At 42.8% G+C, this 17,793-nt stretch overlaps 1 protein-coding gene across 2 annotated transcripts in view; it reads right to left on the bottom strand.

Moving 5' to 3' along the window:
• The window catches only part of LOC138747970 (dyslexia-associated protein KIAA0319-like), a 160,756-nt gene that overhangs the window by 49,527 nt on the left and 93,436 nt on the right, over positions 1-17,793 (bottom strand). For both annotated transcript variants that reach the window (XM_069907641.1, XM_069907633.1), the window contains exons 9-12: positions 16,219-16,351; positions 12,525-12,753; positions 7,256-7,379; positions 3,602-3,734 (exon numbers count right to left, since the gene is read on the bottom strand). In XM_069907641.1, coding sequence (XP_069763742.1) covers positions 3,602-3,734; positions 7,256-7,379; positions 12,525-12,753; positions 16,219-16,351 — 619 coding nt within the window. The remainder of the gene's footprint in view (positions 1-3,601; positions 3,735-7,255; positions 7,380-12,524; positions 12,754-16,218; positions 16,352-17,793) is intronic.

Genomic DNA, 17,793 nt, shown 5'->3' with positions numbered 1-17,793 from the left:
TTTTTGCTAAAAACTCTTCTATTTTAACATCTTTGCCCTCGTTCTCAGTTTGGTATAATTGTTCTTAAAATTCCTTAATGTTTTCATTAATTTCCATTGGATTATATGTAATTTGTTTGTCCTTTTTCCTTGATGCCAATACAGTTCTTTTAGCTTGTTCTGTTTTAAGTCGCCAGGCTAATATTTTATGTGTTTTTTTTCCCAGTTCGTAATACTTTTGCTTTATTTTAATTATGTTCTTCTCCACCTTGTACATTTGTAATGTTTCATTTTATTTTTTGTCCGCCAATTTTCTTCTTTTCGTTATATCATCCCTTTTTACTAGTTCCTTTTCTGTACTTACTATCTCCCTTTCCAACTGCTCTATTTCCCGATTGCAGTCCTTTTTCATCTTAGTTATATAACTTATTATCTGCCCTCTAATTAAGGCTTTCATTGCGTCCCATAATATAAATTTGTCTTTCACTGATTCCGTATTTATTTCAAAATATGTTTTAATTTGGGTTTCAATAAACTCTCTAAATTATTGCCTTTTAAGTAGCATGGAGTTTAACCTCCATCTATATGTTCTTGGTGGGATGTCCTCCAGTTCTATTGCTAATAACAGCGGTGAATGATCAGATAGCAATCTAGCTTTATATTCAGTTTTTCTAACTCTCCCTTGAATATGGGCCAACAACAAAAGCATATCAATCATTGAGTATGTTTTATGCCTACTCGAATAATATGAGTATTCCTTCTCTCTTGGGTGCTGACTCCTCCATGTATCCATAAGTTTCATTTTCTGCATTGATTTCACTATAAATTTGGCCACTTTATTCTTTTTGCTAGTCTTTTGTCCAGTTTTATCCAATATTGGATCCAAATTAAGATTAAAATCCCCTCCTATTAATATATTCCCTTGTGTATCTACAATCTTCAAAAAAATATCTTGCATAAACTTTTGATCCTCTTCATTAGGTGCATATATATTGAGCAAAATCCAAAATTCTGAATATATCTGACACTTCATCATTACATACCTCCCTGCTGGATCTATTATTTCCTCCTCTATTTTGATTGGAACATTTTTATTAATTAATATAGCTACACCTCTGGCTTTTGATTTATATGATACTGCTGCTACATGCCGTACCCAGTCTCTCTTTAATTTGTTATGTTCCACTTCAGTTAGATTTGTTTCCTGCACAAATGCTACATCTTATTTTTTTCTTTTTTCAGTAAATTTAATAGCCTCTTCCTTTTAATTTGGTTATGTATTCCATTAATGTTTATAGTCATATAGTTCAACATGGCCATCTCATATCCTGTTTACACCTCATTTTCGCTTCCTCACCACCACCATCCCCCTTTTCCTCATTTTCGTCTCTGTTTTCCCTTTTTAAACTCAATGTATGACAACACATTTAAAACTAAATACTCCAACAACTCCCACATCCAATGTTCCCTTAACCCCAAATATCATCCCCTAACTGAATTGCCCCTTATCCCTTGCCGGGCAACCACAACTCCCCTTTCCATTTGGATTGAGAACCTGCTCGCAAGCGTCAACTGATTTCGCAGCGACGGTTATTCTCTCCCCCCAACCCTCCCCCAGAAAACTTTTTTTATATAAAACACACATAACAAAGTTCTCCATTTTTTTCTCTTACTTCCTTCCTTCCCTTCTCTTTCACTTCTTTAGTTCTTTACATATACATTGTTTTTACATCTTTATATATATTTTATTGCTGTTCTTCATTCTTATTACATCTCTTCTTTTGTCCTTCTGTCCAGCAACCGTTCTGCAAATTCTTGTGCTTCCTCTGGATCCAAGAACAGTCTGTTTTGCTCCCCGGGTATAAATATTTTAAGCACAGTCGGATGTCTTAACATAAATTTATAATCTTTTTTTCCATGGGATCGATTTTGCTGTATTAAACTCCTTCCTCTTCTTTAAGAGTTCAAAACTTATGTCTGGGTAAAAAAATATTTTTTGACCCTTGTATTCTAATGGTTTATTGTCTTCTCTAATTTTATTCCTTGCCTACTCCAGTATATTTTCTCTTGTCGTTTATCTCAAAAGTTTTAGTCAGATGGATCTTGGTTTTGATGTATCTGTGGTTTTGGAGTTAGTGTTCTGTGTGCCCTTTCTATTTCCATTCCTTCCTGCATTTCTGTCATTCCCAGGACCTTTGGGATCCATCCTTTTATAAATTCCTTCATGTCTGTGCCTTCTTCACTCTCCTTCAGGCCTACTTTTTATCTTGTTTCGCCTACTATAATTTTCCAACATAATCAATTTTCTGAGCTAACAACTCTTGTGTCTCTAATTTTTTTTAATCACTTTCTTCCAATTTTCCTCTTAAGTCGTTTACTTCCATTTCTACAGCTGTTTCTCGTTCTTCCACATTTTCTACTCTTTTCCCTACTTCTGTCATGACTAGCTATAATCTTTACATTTTATATTCTGTTCTTTTCATTTTTCTTTTAATTTCACTAAATTCTAATGACAACCATTCTTTTAATGCTCTCATTTGTTCTTCAAAAATTGCTTTATCTATATTCTGTCCATCTGTTTTACCTTCTATCTCTCTGTGAAGATCTTGGTCTTCTTCTTCCTTTTCTTCTGTGCCTGTACCTGTGTTTGTGTCTTCTTCTCTTCTTTGTTTCTGTGTCTCTTCTGATTTTTCTGATGCGTAGCTTGTCTCACTTTGTCCATCCTCTTCTTGCTTGGCCTCTTGCTGTTGGTCCTCTTCTTCTGAGCTGCTCATCTGTTGAGCCTCCTGCTGCTGCTCCTCTTTCCTTTCACCCCGTCGACTTTCTTTCTCACCTCGTACTTCACTCCCTCTCCTGCTACTTTCCTCATCTTCCAGCTGAGAGCCCTGGTGTCGGGCATCCCTCAGCTGGTCGCGCCGTGGTTGTCCACTCCTCGGCTGAGCCCCCCTCCCGTCGGTGTTTTCCTTTACCTTAGATTGCGCACTGCGCACTTTTGTTTGGCCCAGAGAGCCATTTTTGCAGTCCTCCGGTTGGGGGGTGGGGGGGTAGTGACTCTGCGGAGTTGTCACTTTTCTTCTTATTTTTCCCCGCTGTTTTTACTTTTTCCTTCTAAGGTGCCATTTTCTTTTTCTTCTCTGCACCTTTATCTTTTATTTCTTATATTTTGTATTTATTGAATTTTGTCTTTTCTTAACTTTTTTTCTTTCTGGAGAGGGCTGGTTTTGCCCTACCGGCCACTACTCCATCACGTGACTCCTGTCAGAGTACATACATGACATCACATACAACCCTGAGATTCCTTTTCCTGTGGGTGCGGCAGAATTACCACTAATTGGTCGTGCAAAAAAAATTGTGCTCAAGAAAAGAAACGTGTACAAAAGAAAGAAATAGAAAGAAAGAAAGAAGAAATGCAAACTAAAATACAAAAAAAAATATTGAATCATAAATAACGTGCAAAGTCTTTAAATGAGTCTCCAATCGAGTTTGTTGTTTAGGAAGGCAAATGGTCAACATGTTAAAAAAAAAGCACTTTGAATTTTTTTTAAAAAAACATCTTTTTGCCATACTTGGGAAAGTAGGTAAGATCAAAATGTGCAATCTGTTAACTCCAGACTTGAGATACCTCATCTTCTCCCAGTTATATGACGTAATACCCTGGTCATCTGTACTTCCTTCGCCATTCAAAGTAGTACTTTCAATCGGATTTATTAATTCTTTGTCAGGGCCCACAATGGCCACAGGGGGACTGTTGTTCTCTATGGAGAAAAAAAAAACCCAGCAAAGTAATGATACAGCGTCTACTTCCAAATCGAAGATCAAAGAGATCATAAATATTGAAAACCAGCCTGCACATATTCAATTTGTAGAAATCACATGTGTAATTCAATGAGTTCCTGATGAATTCGATTTGGTTTCTTGAACAATGTCTAAAAATTACAGTCTGAAGAATATTCCTCAATAGTAGATTGACATCAGCAGTCTTTAATGGCAGATACGTATCTCTTTTTCAACAATTTCTAGAAGGCCACGTAAAGGATTTACACGTCTAGGATGGCATAAAAGAGACACAAACTTTATTGGGACAAGTCAGAAATAAAACCTTTCAGCATCTTAATCTCTCAGCTGCTCCAGCAAGCAATATGAACACATTGTCCCACAATGTTCTATCTTTGCAGATTACATTAGTTATTAACAAGCACCCATTCCTGATTATGAACGACATCTGCAAGGAAATGTGACATTTCACAAGCTTATCAGATCCACACAAATCTGCAGAAAGTTGATTATCATCTGAATGTACATAGACAACCAGATGAAACAACCACAGCGTACATACATAACTTCACAGCCAACTTCCACCCCGATCTCAAACTCACCTGAAACACTCTCCCCTTCCTGGATCTCTCTGTCTCCATCTTGGGAGACAAGCTTTCCATTGACATATTACAAACCCACTAACTCCCACAACTACCTCGACTGTATGTTCTCACACCCAGTCCCCTGCAAGGATTTATCCCCTTCCCTCAATTTCTCCGTCTCCGCCGCATCTGTTCCCAAGATGAGGTCTTCCAGTCCAGATCTTCTGAAATGTCTGCCTTCTTCCACAAACATGGCTTCCCCTCCACCACCATCAACTCAGCCCTCACCTGGATCTCCTCCATTTCCTGCTCATTTGCCCTGGCCCCCTAAATGCAACAAACATAGAATCCCCCTCATCCTCACCTACCCCCCTAACCTCCATGTCATACTCTGAAATTTCCAGCACTTAGAAAACTACCAGACACAGCTTCCCCTCTCGGCCTTCCATAGGGACCGCTCCCTCCGTGACTCCATGGTGCACTTATCCCTCTACACTAATCTCACCCCTCTCCACAAAACCTTCTCCTGTGGCCACACTTGTGCCCACATCTCCTCCATCACCACAGTCCACGGCCCCAAACGGTCCTCTCAAGTGAAGCAACACTTTATTTGCGTATCCACAGGGCAGATTTACTGCATCCAGTGCGCCCTTTGTGGCGTTCTCTACATCGGAGAGACTGGGTGCAGACTGGGAGATTGCTTCGCTGAGCATCTTCGCTCCATCCATACCAATGACAGAGATCTCCCAGTAGCCAACCATTTCAGTTCTGTGTCACACTCCCATACCCACATGTCTGCCCAGGCCCTTATGTACTATCCCACCAAGACCACCTGCAAATTGGGGGAAACTACATCTGATTTTCCGTCTGGGCATTAACATTGACCTTTCCAGTTTTTGTTAACCTAGCCTCTTCTTTCCCCCTACCCATTTCCAGTCCCCCTCCCTCCCTTCACCCAGCCATCCCTCCTCCCCTTGATCACTGCCATTCCCTCCCTCCCTTCTCCACCTATCACCTCCAGCCTTTGCGACCACACCTCCCCCCTACTCTTTAGTTTAGATGCCTGCCGACATTTTCCCATCCCTTGATGAAGGGCTCAAGCCCAAAACATTGGTTATGAATTTTTATCTTTGCTGTATAAAGGACACTGTTTGACCTGCTGAGTTTCTCCAGCATTGTGTTTTTACAAAATATTTACAGCATATTAAAATCACATGCAGTAAAATCCCCATTATCCAGAATTTAAGCAACTGGCAATGAAATCACAGAAAATAGATAGCTATAAAATACGGGAGTTTAAAATTGTCATCTCAATTGGTTATTTCACCAACTCTGCAACATGCAATCCCAAGCAACTGGAAAATTCACTTGTCTGGGTTTTACTATTCCCTGTGGCCACGGTTCTCCTCTAAACTTCACAAGCTCTGGGTTCGGCAGCACCTCAAATTTAAATGTGCTGCAGGAAACTGCTGAAGAGAGAGCCAAACATTTCCTGACAATTCCCTATCTGTGAAGTCAGCAGACGCTGTGATTGTAGTAAAAACACAACTGCTGGAGGATCTTAGCCGGACTTGCAGCATCCATAGGAGGTTAAGACACACAACCGACAATTTGGGACTGAGCCCTTCTTTGGGGAGTGAGAAATACTGAGTTCCTCCAGCATTTCTGTGCTTTAGTTCCCTATCTGTGCATGGTTTAGTTTGTGGAGACAGGTTTCTCAATCTGTTGAGCAGGTGACAAGAGCTCTCTGCAGATTCGTGTGCAGTGGCTTACTGAATGTCCTGTTTACTTGCAGATGCCAAATATAATCAAATCCCTTGATGGCCCTGGTTTTTCCCAGCTCCTCAGTCTAACACGCATATCATTCTCTGACCACTGATTCTAATCTCTGTGTATCTCAGCCCTCCAACTTAAGCAGCCAGGCCTCCAGATGATTCGGAGATGAACTCTAGAATTCCTTTCCCAAATCTGCTCTCCTTACAGATGCTAATCACGACGTGACCTTTTTGATCATCTGCCTCAATACAGGAGAGTACCTGGTTTCCGACATTTACGGGGATCGGTAGATGCCAGATAAGTGAATTTTTCGGTTGCTTGAGACTGCACGTTACATCGATTAGTGGAAATAACGGTGAGGTGTGCCGATTTTAAACTTCCAGTTTTTTTTAAACCTGTTTTTTTTTTGCTGATTGCTGGAGGATATTCGTGGCTTGAATTCTGGATAACAGGGGTTTTACTGAATTACTTCAAGTGATTGGATGCCTCGTGGCCAACCTTTTCCCAAAGCAAGTGACATGAAATGAAAGCTGACAATAGTGTGACAGTAAGAGCCAGTGGAAAAACAGCAGAGGAGATCATCAGTCGAATGGCGCTGTTTACTGTTCCATGGCATCTGCATTATAGCAAACCTGAAGGAGCTGACAGAGACCTTTGTGGCAACATCGACACCCACACTGCGATGCACGTTGCTGCACGTGGCATTTGTATCCCAAATGTAATTAATCACTTTGGTTCCCTCGCAACAAAACTAATTTGTGGCAGTGACTCGATTGTGAACACAAAAATACTCAGCAGGTCTGTCAGCACCTTGAGAGAGAGAGAGAACCAGAGTTAACGCTTCGGGATGATGTCCTTTCAATGAAACGGGGATAAATTAGAAAAGAGACACATCTTAAGCTGCAGAGAAACTTTGGCCAGGGGCAGCTTAGAATAGGGGGTCAGTGTGAGAATGGAGAGCAGGGGACAAAGTGCAGTGATGCCGGATGAAAGGAAGGGAAATAAACAGGAGGGGATTGAAACAAAGCTTTGTTCCAGGCTATTTCCTCAACAGACAAGTTTCCCAATTTCTGGGGTAGAACTACTCTGCAGTGGACTCGGTCAGTTCCTCGAGTGGTTCGCTTCTTCACTGGGCAACTCACCAGGCTGGACGACGACAGTAACTTCCGTTGAGGACTGCTGCCCGGCGGAGTCTGTGACCACCAGCTGAAATGTGTAATCCCCTTCCTCCATCGTGGACAACTGAAGGTAAGGACTCCGCGCACCCTGAAGCAAGAGAGTGGTGATTTAGAAGCACACACGAATCCAAACAATGGGCAAAAGAAACCAAGAACTACAAACCAACGACTTGCTTGGGCAGAATACTCATTAATGTTATAACCTTGGTGCAAATCCAAACAATGGGCAAAAGAAACCAAGAACTACAAACCAACGACTTGCTTGGGCAGAATACTCGTTAATGTTATAACCTTGATGCGGTTGGCGGGGATCAATAAGGAATCGCATCACATTTCATAGAGCAGCCATAGGCCCTTCAGCCAAACTATATTTCATTTCTATATTCGCACAGACGAGGCTCTTCCACTCTTCCTCCACTAGATTGATGACTACATTGATTCTGCCTCCTGCCTGTGGGACTACGCTTTTCTCCATCCCTCCACCTCGCCATTTGGTTCGGGCGCACGCTTACACATTGCTCTTACCTTGATGAAGGGTTCAAGCCCAAAATGCTGGTTATGCATCCTTATCTTTGGTAAACAAAGTGCATTGTTTGATCTGCTGAGTTTCCCCAGCTTTGTGTTTTACTATATATTTTTTTAATGTTCATGATACAGCACGGTACAAGACCCTCCTGGCCCATGAAACCCGTGTCACACAATTACATCCAATTAATCTACCAACCCCTTACATTTTGGAGGGTGGGAGGAACCCAGAGAAATCCCACCCAGGTTATGGAGTACAGACTCCTTACAGACCACGGCGGATTCAAACCCAGGCTGCTAGGGTGGCACGTACCGCTACACTAACCATTTCCCAGTGTTCATGTTCCACACAAATCCCCTGCCCCAGAGTTCATCCCACTGTTAGCCCATCTCCTCCCTGATGCCCTTCAAGTCCCAATGCCAGTCTTTTCAACCCATCCTAAAAAAAGTGGCAAGCTTTACAAAACACCAGGTAAAGTTTGTCCTGAATTCATTGCAACTTGATCACCTGGAGCGTTCACCTTCCTGCTGTCAGAAACATCTTCCTCATTTCTACCTTTTCTAACCCCTTCAAAATTACGACCTCCCTCCAGCAATTGAACAAAAGAAAGAGGAGCAGGAGTCTATGTGATCCCTTGGACCATGTTACAACGTCAGATATGACCTGGTCTTGGCCACAGCTCCACTCTCCTGCTTGTTCCCACAACCTCCCCCTTTTCCCAAAAATGTGACCATCTCAGCCCTCAACGGATTTGAAGACTCCAACTTCATATCTGTCTGGGATAGAAAAGTCAATCCTCCTCTTCATCTCCATCTTTCCTGTTATTCCGAAACCATGTCACCTAGTTCTTGACCAGTGATTTTCAAATTTTTTCTTCCCACTCACATCCCACTTTAAGTAATCCCTATGCCATAGGTGCTCTGTGATTAGTAAGGGGTTTCTTAAGGTGGGATGTGGGTGGAAAGAAAATGTTTGAAAATCTCTGTTTTAATTGTACCTCATTGACTCGTTATATGCATGGTTTCAGAACTCCAAAGGAAATGGGCCAATGACAAATTTTCTCTGGCAAAATATTTCAGTAACAATTGGGTCTAGAGCAGTGATTCTCAACCTTCCCTTCCCACTCACATCCCACCTTAAACAATCCCTTACTAATTACACAGCACTGATGACCTAGGGATTACTTAAAGTGGGATGTGAGTGGAAAGATAAAGGTTGAGAACCACTGGTCTAGAGTCACAATCGACAATCAGCCAGCAGCCTTTTTTTTGGGGGGGGGGGGGGTGGGTGAGCCTATTCGGTTTTATGATGATTGAACTATGAGTTGCCCCTCAGTTCAGGAACCGTCCTGGCAAATCTTTTTGCCCTGACCTGTGCTCCAACAACATTTTTCTTTTGAATATGGGGACTAGAACGAGTTACGAAGAAAGAATCACAAATTACTGCGTTATTTCCATTGGTGCAGAAAAGGGAATGTGAAAGTTGGTTGGTTGGGGTCAAAACCACCATTTGGACCTCCTCGTATCACCTGGGCCACAGCATGATACAAGTTGAAGGATCTGTTTACAACACATTTTCTTTGTACCATCACTCAACCCAACTGTGAATATTTATCTTCCTTTCCCTTCTTTTTGGTTTTTTTTCCCTCTGCTTTGTGGTATCTTAATCTGTGTTAACTGGGAAGCTGCAGCAAGTAAAATTTTCATCGTTTCTGTACATTGTTCATGCATTTGACAATAAGCTCTCATTCGCTCATTTAAAAGAGCTAGATAAAAGTGCACCTTGATGAGGGGCTCCAGACCGAAACGTCGGCGATGTATCTTTATCTTTGCTACATAAAGGCACAGTTTGACCTGCTGAGTTTATCCACTTAACCATGGAGCCAAAAGAATCCTGTGTTTTACCTTCTTCTTATAAAAGTGCAAGGCCGTTTGAAATAGTGTGCAGGGAAAGACATTCCTCTGCTTGACAATCAGTGGTGAGGCCTCATCAATTTAAAATAATCATCAAGAGTTTGTTTTAAGGTACGATCAAGCCCGTTTGGAAAGTGGGATAAATGTTTGAAACAGACAGAGGTGACTGAGAGTCCTCGTGCAGGACGTGCAGGTGGAGTCGGTGGTGAAGAAGGTCAATGCAACGCTGGCATTCATTTCAAGAAGAATAGAATACAAGAGCAGGGATGTGGCTTTAAGGCGTGGATGAGACCTCCCTTGGAGCATTGAGAGCAGTTTTGGGCTCCTCATGTAAGAAAGAATGTGGTGACATTGGAGAGGGTTCAGAGGAGGCTGACGAGGAGGATTCCAGGGATGAAAGGGTTTTTACACGAGGGAATGTTTGACAGCTCTCGGCCTGTATACATTGGAATTTAGGAGCATGGGTGGGGGCAGGGATCCTCACTGAAACATTTTGAACGTTGAAACGCGTGGACAGGATCTATTTAGAAATGATGTTTCCCTTGGTGGGGGGTGCATCCAGGACAAGAGGGCACAACTTTAGGATTGAGGGGCGTCCGCTTCGAACAGATGCGGAGGAATTTCTTTAGCTAGAGAGCGGTAAATCTGTGGAACTTGTTGCCACAAGTGATTGTGGAGGCCAGGTCATTGGGTGTTTTTAAGGCAGTGATTGATAGGTCCTTGATTAGCCAGGGAATTAAAGGTTATGGGGAGAGGGATGGGCAGTGGGGAAATGGATCAACTCATGATTGAATGGTGGGGCAGAATCAATGGGGGCTGAATAGCCTATTTCTGCTCTTATGGTCTACTGATTCTAGAACCTGGAGAAAAAAACAAACAGCTGAAGAAACTCAGTGGGTCAAGCAGCATCTGTGGGGGGAATACTACAGTACCATCTGGTAGGAGGTACTGTACACTCAGGCCCTTAAGTCCAGAATGGACAACAATTATTTTCCCCCCATGTCAACAGACTCCTGAATTCCCAGAACATTTCTGAATAGGGTACCGGGGACCGTTACTGTATATGTCTTAATATTTTAATGTGTTTAGCTTCTGTTCTAACTTACATTTACGTAAATATGATCAGTGGTCCTGAAGAAATGCTATATTTACCATGCGAGCATGGTATGAATGATAAATGAAGGTGACTAGAATTGTTGACAAGACACTGGCATCAGAACAAGTATTTGAAGGAAACAATTTTATAGGAAGATTTGAAAACCTAACAGATTGTCTGAATTGCCTTAAATACACAAGAGTTGAAAAGTATGGAATTAGGCCCTTCAATTCAAACTATCCATGCCAATTTAAGATAATCCCATTTACCTGTGTTTGGCCCACAAACATCTAAACCATTCCTGACTGAATACCTGTCCTCGTCTTCTAAAACGTTTTAACTGTACCCACCGTATCAATTCCTCTGGCCACTTGTTCCACATAGTCACCACCCCCATGTAAAAAAACAACCCACCCCACCATCACCTAAGCCCCTTTAAATCTTCTTCCTCTCCCATTAAACCCTGGCCCTGGAGTTTAGACTACCTTGGAATAAAGTCCATCTACCCTAAATGTTCTCCTCATAATTTTATCAGCCTCTGAGGGCACCCCACCAAGTGATTAGATCCTGAATTTCCTCACCTCCAGGCCACAATCAGTGAGGATTGGTCAGGACATCTACTCCATAATCTCCATCAATACCGGAGCAGCACTGGGCTGTGTTCTCAGCCCCCTGCTCTACTTGGTACACACCTATGACTGTGTGGCTTGGTACAACAACACCATCTACAAGTGGGATGTATTAAAAGGGCCGAAAAGTCAACATACAGGAGGGAGATTGAAAACTTGGCTGAACGGTGCATCAACAATAGCCTCGCACTCAATGTCACGAAAACTAAAGAGCTGATTGTTGACTTCAGGAAGGGAAAACTAAAGATGTACGATCCAGTGATCATTGGGGGATCAGGGGTGGAGAGGGTGAGCAAATATAAATTCCTCAGAGTCACTATCTCGGAGGATCTTTCCTGGACCCCACACATATATGTCATTATGAAGAAGGGACGTCAGCATCTGTACTTCCCCAGGAGTTTGCAGTTGTTCAGTTTGACATCGAAAACCTTGACAAACTTCTGTTGATGTATGGTGAAAAGTGTGCTGCCCGGCTGCATCACCGACTGGTGTGCGGGCACCAATACCCCTGAGCAGGAAGCCCTGCAAAACATTGTGGGCCCAGCCCAGTACATCACAGGAGAAACTCTCCCCACTGTCGAGAAAATCTACCGGGAACCCTGCTGTCAGAGAGCGGCAGCAATCATCAAGGATCCACACCACCCAGCACACCCAGCTCTGTTCTCATTGTTGCCATCAGGTAAGAGGTATTGATGCCACAAGACTCGCACCACCAGGATCAAGAACAGCTGCTCCCCCTCCACCATCAGACTCCTCAACAACAAACTCAATCCAGGACTCATTTAAGGACTCTGCAGATTATTTATAATTGAATATTTTCTGTATTGTACATTTTGTTTTTTTTTTGTTTTCATTTCTCTCTTTTGCATACATATATTGTATTGGGTACAGTTTTTTTGCACTACTAATAAGTAGAAATTCTGCCTGGAAAAAGAATCTCAGGGTTGTATGTGATGTCATGTACTCTGACAATAGAAGAAAATGGTGCATTGAATATACATGATCCAGCCGTGAAATGCAACTCTCTAGCATAAATTAGTACTCAACAAAAGCATCCATTTGGACTGACCTGCATAGCCACCACCTTGCCCTTACTGTTAGGGCTGAGTGACCACTCATAGTCCACAATCTTGTGATCGTCCCAGCTCTGGCTTCCATTCAATGTGACGTTACTATAGGGCAGGGTTACCACCCGATTCGGACCAGCATTGGCGACAGGCGGATGATCTGCCGGTGTGCTTACAATAACTCTGGCAGTGGTTGAGTTCCCAGCCCCATCCGAGTCGAGTACCGTGAGTCTGGAAAACAAGACGAGGAGAGAGAGAGTGCACCTCCGTCAGAACATTGGACTGGCTTCAAGACCCATTCCCTCCAAATGTGATTGAAGTACAAGTGGGGGCCTGCTTATTTTTGTACTGTATGCCAATGCTCTAAACCAGTGGTTCTCAACCATTTTCTTTCCACTCATGTCCCACTTTATGTCATCGGTGCTCTGTGATTAGTAAGGGATTACTTAAGTAGGATGTGAGTAGGAAGAGAAGGTTGAGAATCACTGCTCTAGACCCAATTGTTATTGAAATATTTTGCTGGAGGAAAACTGTCATTGGCCCATTTCCTTTGGAGTTCTGAAACCATGCACATAACGAGTCAATGAGGTACGATTAAAACAGTGATCTTCTAACTTTTTCTTTCCACCCACATCTCACCTTAAGCAATCCCTTACTAATCACCGATGGCATAGGGAATACTTAAAGAGGGATGTGAGGGGAAAGGGAAAGGTTGAGAGCTACTGCTTTAGGCTTAAACGTTTGGTGCACAATTACAAATTCAGCTGAGTTCCATGCAGCTGATGGCAAGAAAGACAACAATAGATATATCTTAATTAGTCAGATACAAAAAAAAGAGTGGCATATGGAATTCAATCCAGAGACGGGAGATGATATGTAAAATGAGGAAACAAACAAAGGGATTGCACATCGAATGGTCAGCTGACAGAGAAGGTTACAGAAAACACAGCACCTTGGGGAGTCTGCAAATCTCGGAGGACAGCAGGATAAAGGGATTTAAAATGCCCAAAGGATGCTTTCCGACGCTAGCCAAACATACAACATGGGGATAGGGAGGTTATGTTGGATGGATGTGAAACACATGCTCATTCAAAACCAGTGTTGTTCACCAAAACAGTACATGAAAGACAAAACTGTTCCAGTGAGGGTATCAAGAAGATTAAAGAAAACATTACCAGCCAGGATGAGCAAATGAAGATTGTTCAGCAAGGCTGTGTGATTAAGGGTGGAGGGGGAAGGGGGTCTTTGGTTCAGAGGGGAGGTGACGGGAGGTTTAACTGAGGTGCATGAAATTGCACGGAGTCTGGATGTGGTTATTTCCCTAAGCAAATTAGAGAGCTTCAAGTCTCTGGTAGAAGAATCAGTGAAGCGGAACATAGCTTTCACTCCCAGAGACAATGCTCCAAAATTCACAGCTGGAAAAGGAACTCTGACTACTGTGTGTTTGAAAGGAGTAACATTTTACAATTAAGATTCAAACAATGGGTAGGCAGGGAGAGAGGAAAAAAAATCAGTTTTGTTGCCAGAGACTGATTGGGCTGTGATTCAGAGGTTGGTATGTTCAGGTGTCATCGTTAAAGCTCACAGTGTATTTTGGTGTACTGAGGGAATTTTATATTGTCGGTGATTAGACAAGGCACAGTTAGTACAATGCTATTATAGTGACAGTGAACCTGGTTCGAATCCCCGTTTCTGAGTGGGATTCCTCCCACCCTTCAAAACACCTACAGGGGTTGTAGGTTAATTTGGGTATTTAAGGCAGCGTGAGCTCCAGGGCCTGTTACCGGGCTGCGTGTCTAAATAAAATTTTAAACCAAATCCTCACTGCTCCTAAAGTTTCTGTTAGACCACTCCGTTCTTCCACTCTTCCCCATCCCTCTCCTTTCCTCCAGCTCTCCACCCCATCCACAGAGAAATCCCCTTCCCCTAATGCCTCAGCCTTTTTCCTCATGCCCTCCCACCCATATCCACCTATGACCTCCTGCCTGTGCTCCTCCCCTGCCCCTCCCTCCACCATTTTATTCAGGCCCCTGTCTGCTTTTCGCTCATGCCTTGATGAAGGGCTCAGGCCCAAACCGTTGGACGTGTATCTTTATCATTGCTGCATGAAGAACACTGCGTGACCTCTGTGTGAAGAACGTTGCGTGACCTGCGGAGTTTCTCCAGCATTTGTGTGTAAACTGCCATCTCAGCATTCGCAGACTCTCTTGTTTAAATTCCTCACCTCCACTAAGATATTTTGAGACAATGCAGGGAGTTCATGTGGCATCACTCCCAATAGTCATCCCATAATTAACACATCATATCATCAGTAGATCAGGAAAATTTGTAGACACTGTGGTTAAAGTAAAAACACAAAATGCTGGAGGAATTCTGCAGGTCAAACAGTGTCCTTTCTGTAGCAAAGTTAAAATGCTGGACTTCGTAAGGGCTCATGCCTGAATTGTCGGTCATGTATTTTTACCTTTACTGCATAAAGGACGCTGTTAAATCAGCTGAGTTTCTCCAGCATTTTGTGTTTTTACATCATATCATCGTTGATCCATGGTGACTTGTGGGACCTTGCTTTGCAGTGTGCCCCATTCTCCAACTGTGAAACACCTCACAAGGTGCAAAATAAACACAGGCTTCTTCTTCACACAACTTCTTCTAATCGGAGATAGCTTCAATATAATCACCATGCACTTACTTCAAGCATACTGGTTCTGGAAACAATGCACAGAAACAGCTTTGACATCATCTCTAGCTTTACTGGCCGATTCCTCCGAGCTATAAGGGTAGATAATACTGTGTGCACAGCTCATCGAAAAAGTAACAATAGTTCTCAATTTCCTTCTTCATATGGAGCAAGGCTCTTCAGTCAGATATTTGGGGAATTGCTCACAGTCAAATTATCCAAATCTTTGTGTCTGCCAATCTGCAATAGAGCAGCAGTTTCATTTTGCCCTCAGCTCACATTTGGTCCCTCCCCTCGCCTCTCATGGACCACATCCACCACGAATCAACCTCGAGAGGACTCACTGATCCACGCAAGCCATTCCTTGTCTATACCACTAACCTCAATCTTATTCATTCATCTCTATTGATCTCGTACCTTGGTATCACAACACTTCAGAGCTTAAGGAGCACTTACTGAAGAAGGGACATCGGCATTTGAAGCAGAAGGTAGGACAGAGGACAAACACCCATAAAGATCGATGTTTAACTGAGTTGCAAATTCTGTAGTGTCCTCTAGTGCAGCCATTCTCAATGGGGACCACCCGGGGTGGGAGTGGTAGCACATGAAAGTAAAAGCCTTGTTTTCTTTTCACCTCACGTAACACAAATAGTTTTTATGCAGTCGGGAGGAGAGTAGTACAGAAGAAGTGACTGTTTCACAGGGAAGGGGACCCATAAACTGAGCAGAGCCAGAAGGGAGCCAAGGCCAAAAAAAGGTTGAGAATGTTTGCACCAGTGGCTGACCTCAACCTTACCGAGCAGAGCTCCATCTCTATTAAACTCTCTCTCTTTCACACACAAACAAACACACACACACACACACACACACACACAGACACACACACACACTTTTGTGCTGTCACTGAAGGTCATTCCTATTGATTTAATCGTAAAAATGAATTGATTTAGCCATGAAAATAAATCAGCAAACTAGCCACAAAAGCATGAGCAGATCCGTCGAGCAATGAAGTTTATTACCTAAACGTGTAGTTACCAGTAACGAGGTTGGACAAGTGCAACATGGATGTGTTTCCCGATGCCTTCTGTTCTCGCAGCGGACCCTCAATCTCCTCCCATTGGTAGCTTACAATGCTGTCATCATCAGTGCTTCCTAAAGGAAAGGATGACCAACTGCATTAAAGTCCACAAGAGACCAGTCCATGGAGGTAGGGCAGAGGGCATTACAGGAACATCCACGAAAAACATTTAGAAATGACACTGGGCTGGAAAAACAAGCTAAGGTGGGCTGGCAAGTTTAGTACCAAGGCCTTGGGCCATCTGAAGTTTGTGGCTACAGGCCTTGGTAGAGAGCGAGACTCAGCACGCGATTAGGCTGCAATGGGAATACCGGGTACGATTCTGGTCATCCCATTCCCTTACAGGAAAGATGTGGAGACTTCAGAAAGGGTACAGAAGAGGTTTCCCAAGATGTTGGCTGGTTTCCGAGGGCATGAGTTATGGGAAGAGTTTGGACAAACCGGAGCTGTTTTCTCTGGGGAGTTAGAAGCTGACCTGACAGACAGTGATGGGGTGCACAGCCAAAAACTTCTCACCAGAGTTAAAGCATCGCATATCAGTGGCCATGTGCTTTAGGTGAGGGGGTAAAAAAATTACAGTATGTAGAGCAATTTTTTTTTTTTTTTTTTTAAAAACACAGAGACTATGGAGAGCGCCTGGATTGGGCTGACAAAGGTAGTGGTAGAAGCAGATACAGCAGTAGCACTTAAGAGGCTTCCAGGTAGAAACATGACTATGAAGAGGATGGCAGTATATCCATCTCATGCAGTGGTTCTCAACCTTTTTCTTTCCACTCACATCCCACTTTAAGTATTCCCTATGCCATCGGTGCTCTGTGATTAGTAAGGGATTGCTTAAGGTGAGATGTGAGTATAAAGAAAAAGTTTGAAAATCACTGTTTTAATCGTCCCTCATTGACTCATTATGTGCATGGTTTCAGAACTCCAAAGGAAATAGGCCAATGACAATGTTTCTCAGGCAAAATATTTCAGTAAGGTGCTCAACCTTCCCTTCCCACTCACATCCCACCTTAAGCAATCCCTTACTAATCACAGAGCACCGATGGCACAGGGATTACTTAAAGTGTGATGTGAGTGGGAAGGGAAGGTTGAGCACAACTGCTATGGACCCAGTTGTTACTGAAATATTTTGCTTGAGAAACATTGTTATTGGCCCATTTCCTTTGGAGTTCTGAAACCGTGCACATAACGAGTCAATGAGGGACAATTAAAACTGTGATTTTTTACCTTTTTTCCCCACTCACACACCACCTTAAGTAATCCCTTACTACTCACAGAGAATTTAGGGCATAGGGAATACTTAAAGTAGAAAGAAAAAGTTTCAAAACCACTGATCGAACGCAAGCAGCTGAGTTTTACTTTGATTTGGGCATCATGCAGAGCAGCGGAGAATGGACTGAGGATCCTGTTCCCATACTGAACTGGTTCTATGTTATCAGAAAGAGGATATATATTATTTTAATTTTATTTACAGTACAGTAGAAGCTGATTACAGCCATTTAAACCATGACACACA

This window comes from Narcine bancroftii, chromosome 1 (genome assembly GCF_036971445.1).
Source record: "Narcine bancroftii isolate sNarBan1 chromosome 1, sNarBan1.hap1, whole genome shotgun sequence".
NCBI classification, from domain to species: domain Eukaryota; kingdom Metazoa; phylum Chordata; class Chondrichthyes; order Torpediniformes; family Narcinidae; genus Narcine; species Narcine bancroftii.
Note: the sequence above shows the minus strand (reverse complement) of the source record. Positions and strands in the feature narration are given on the sequence as shown.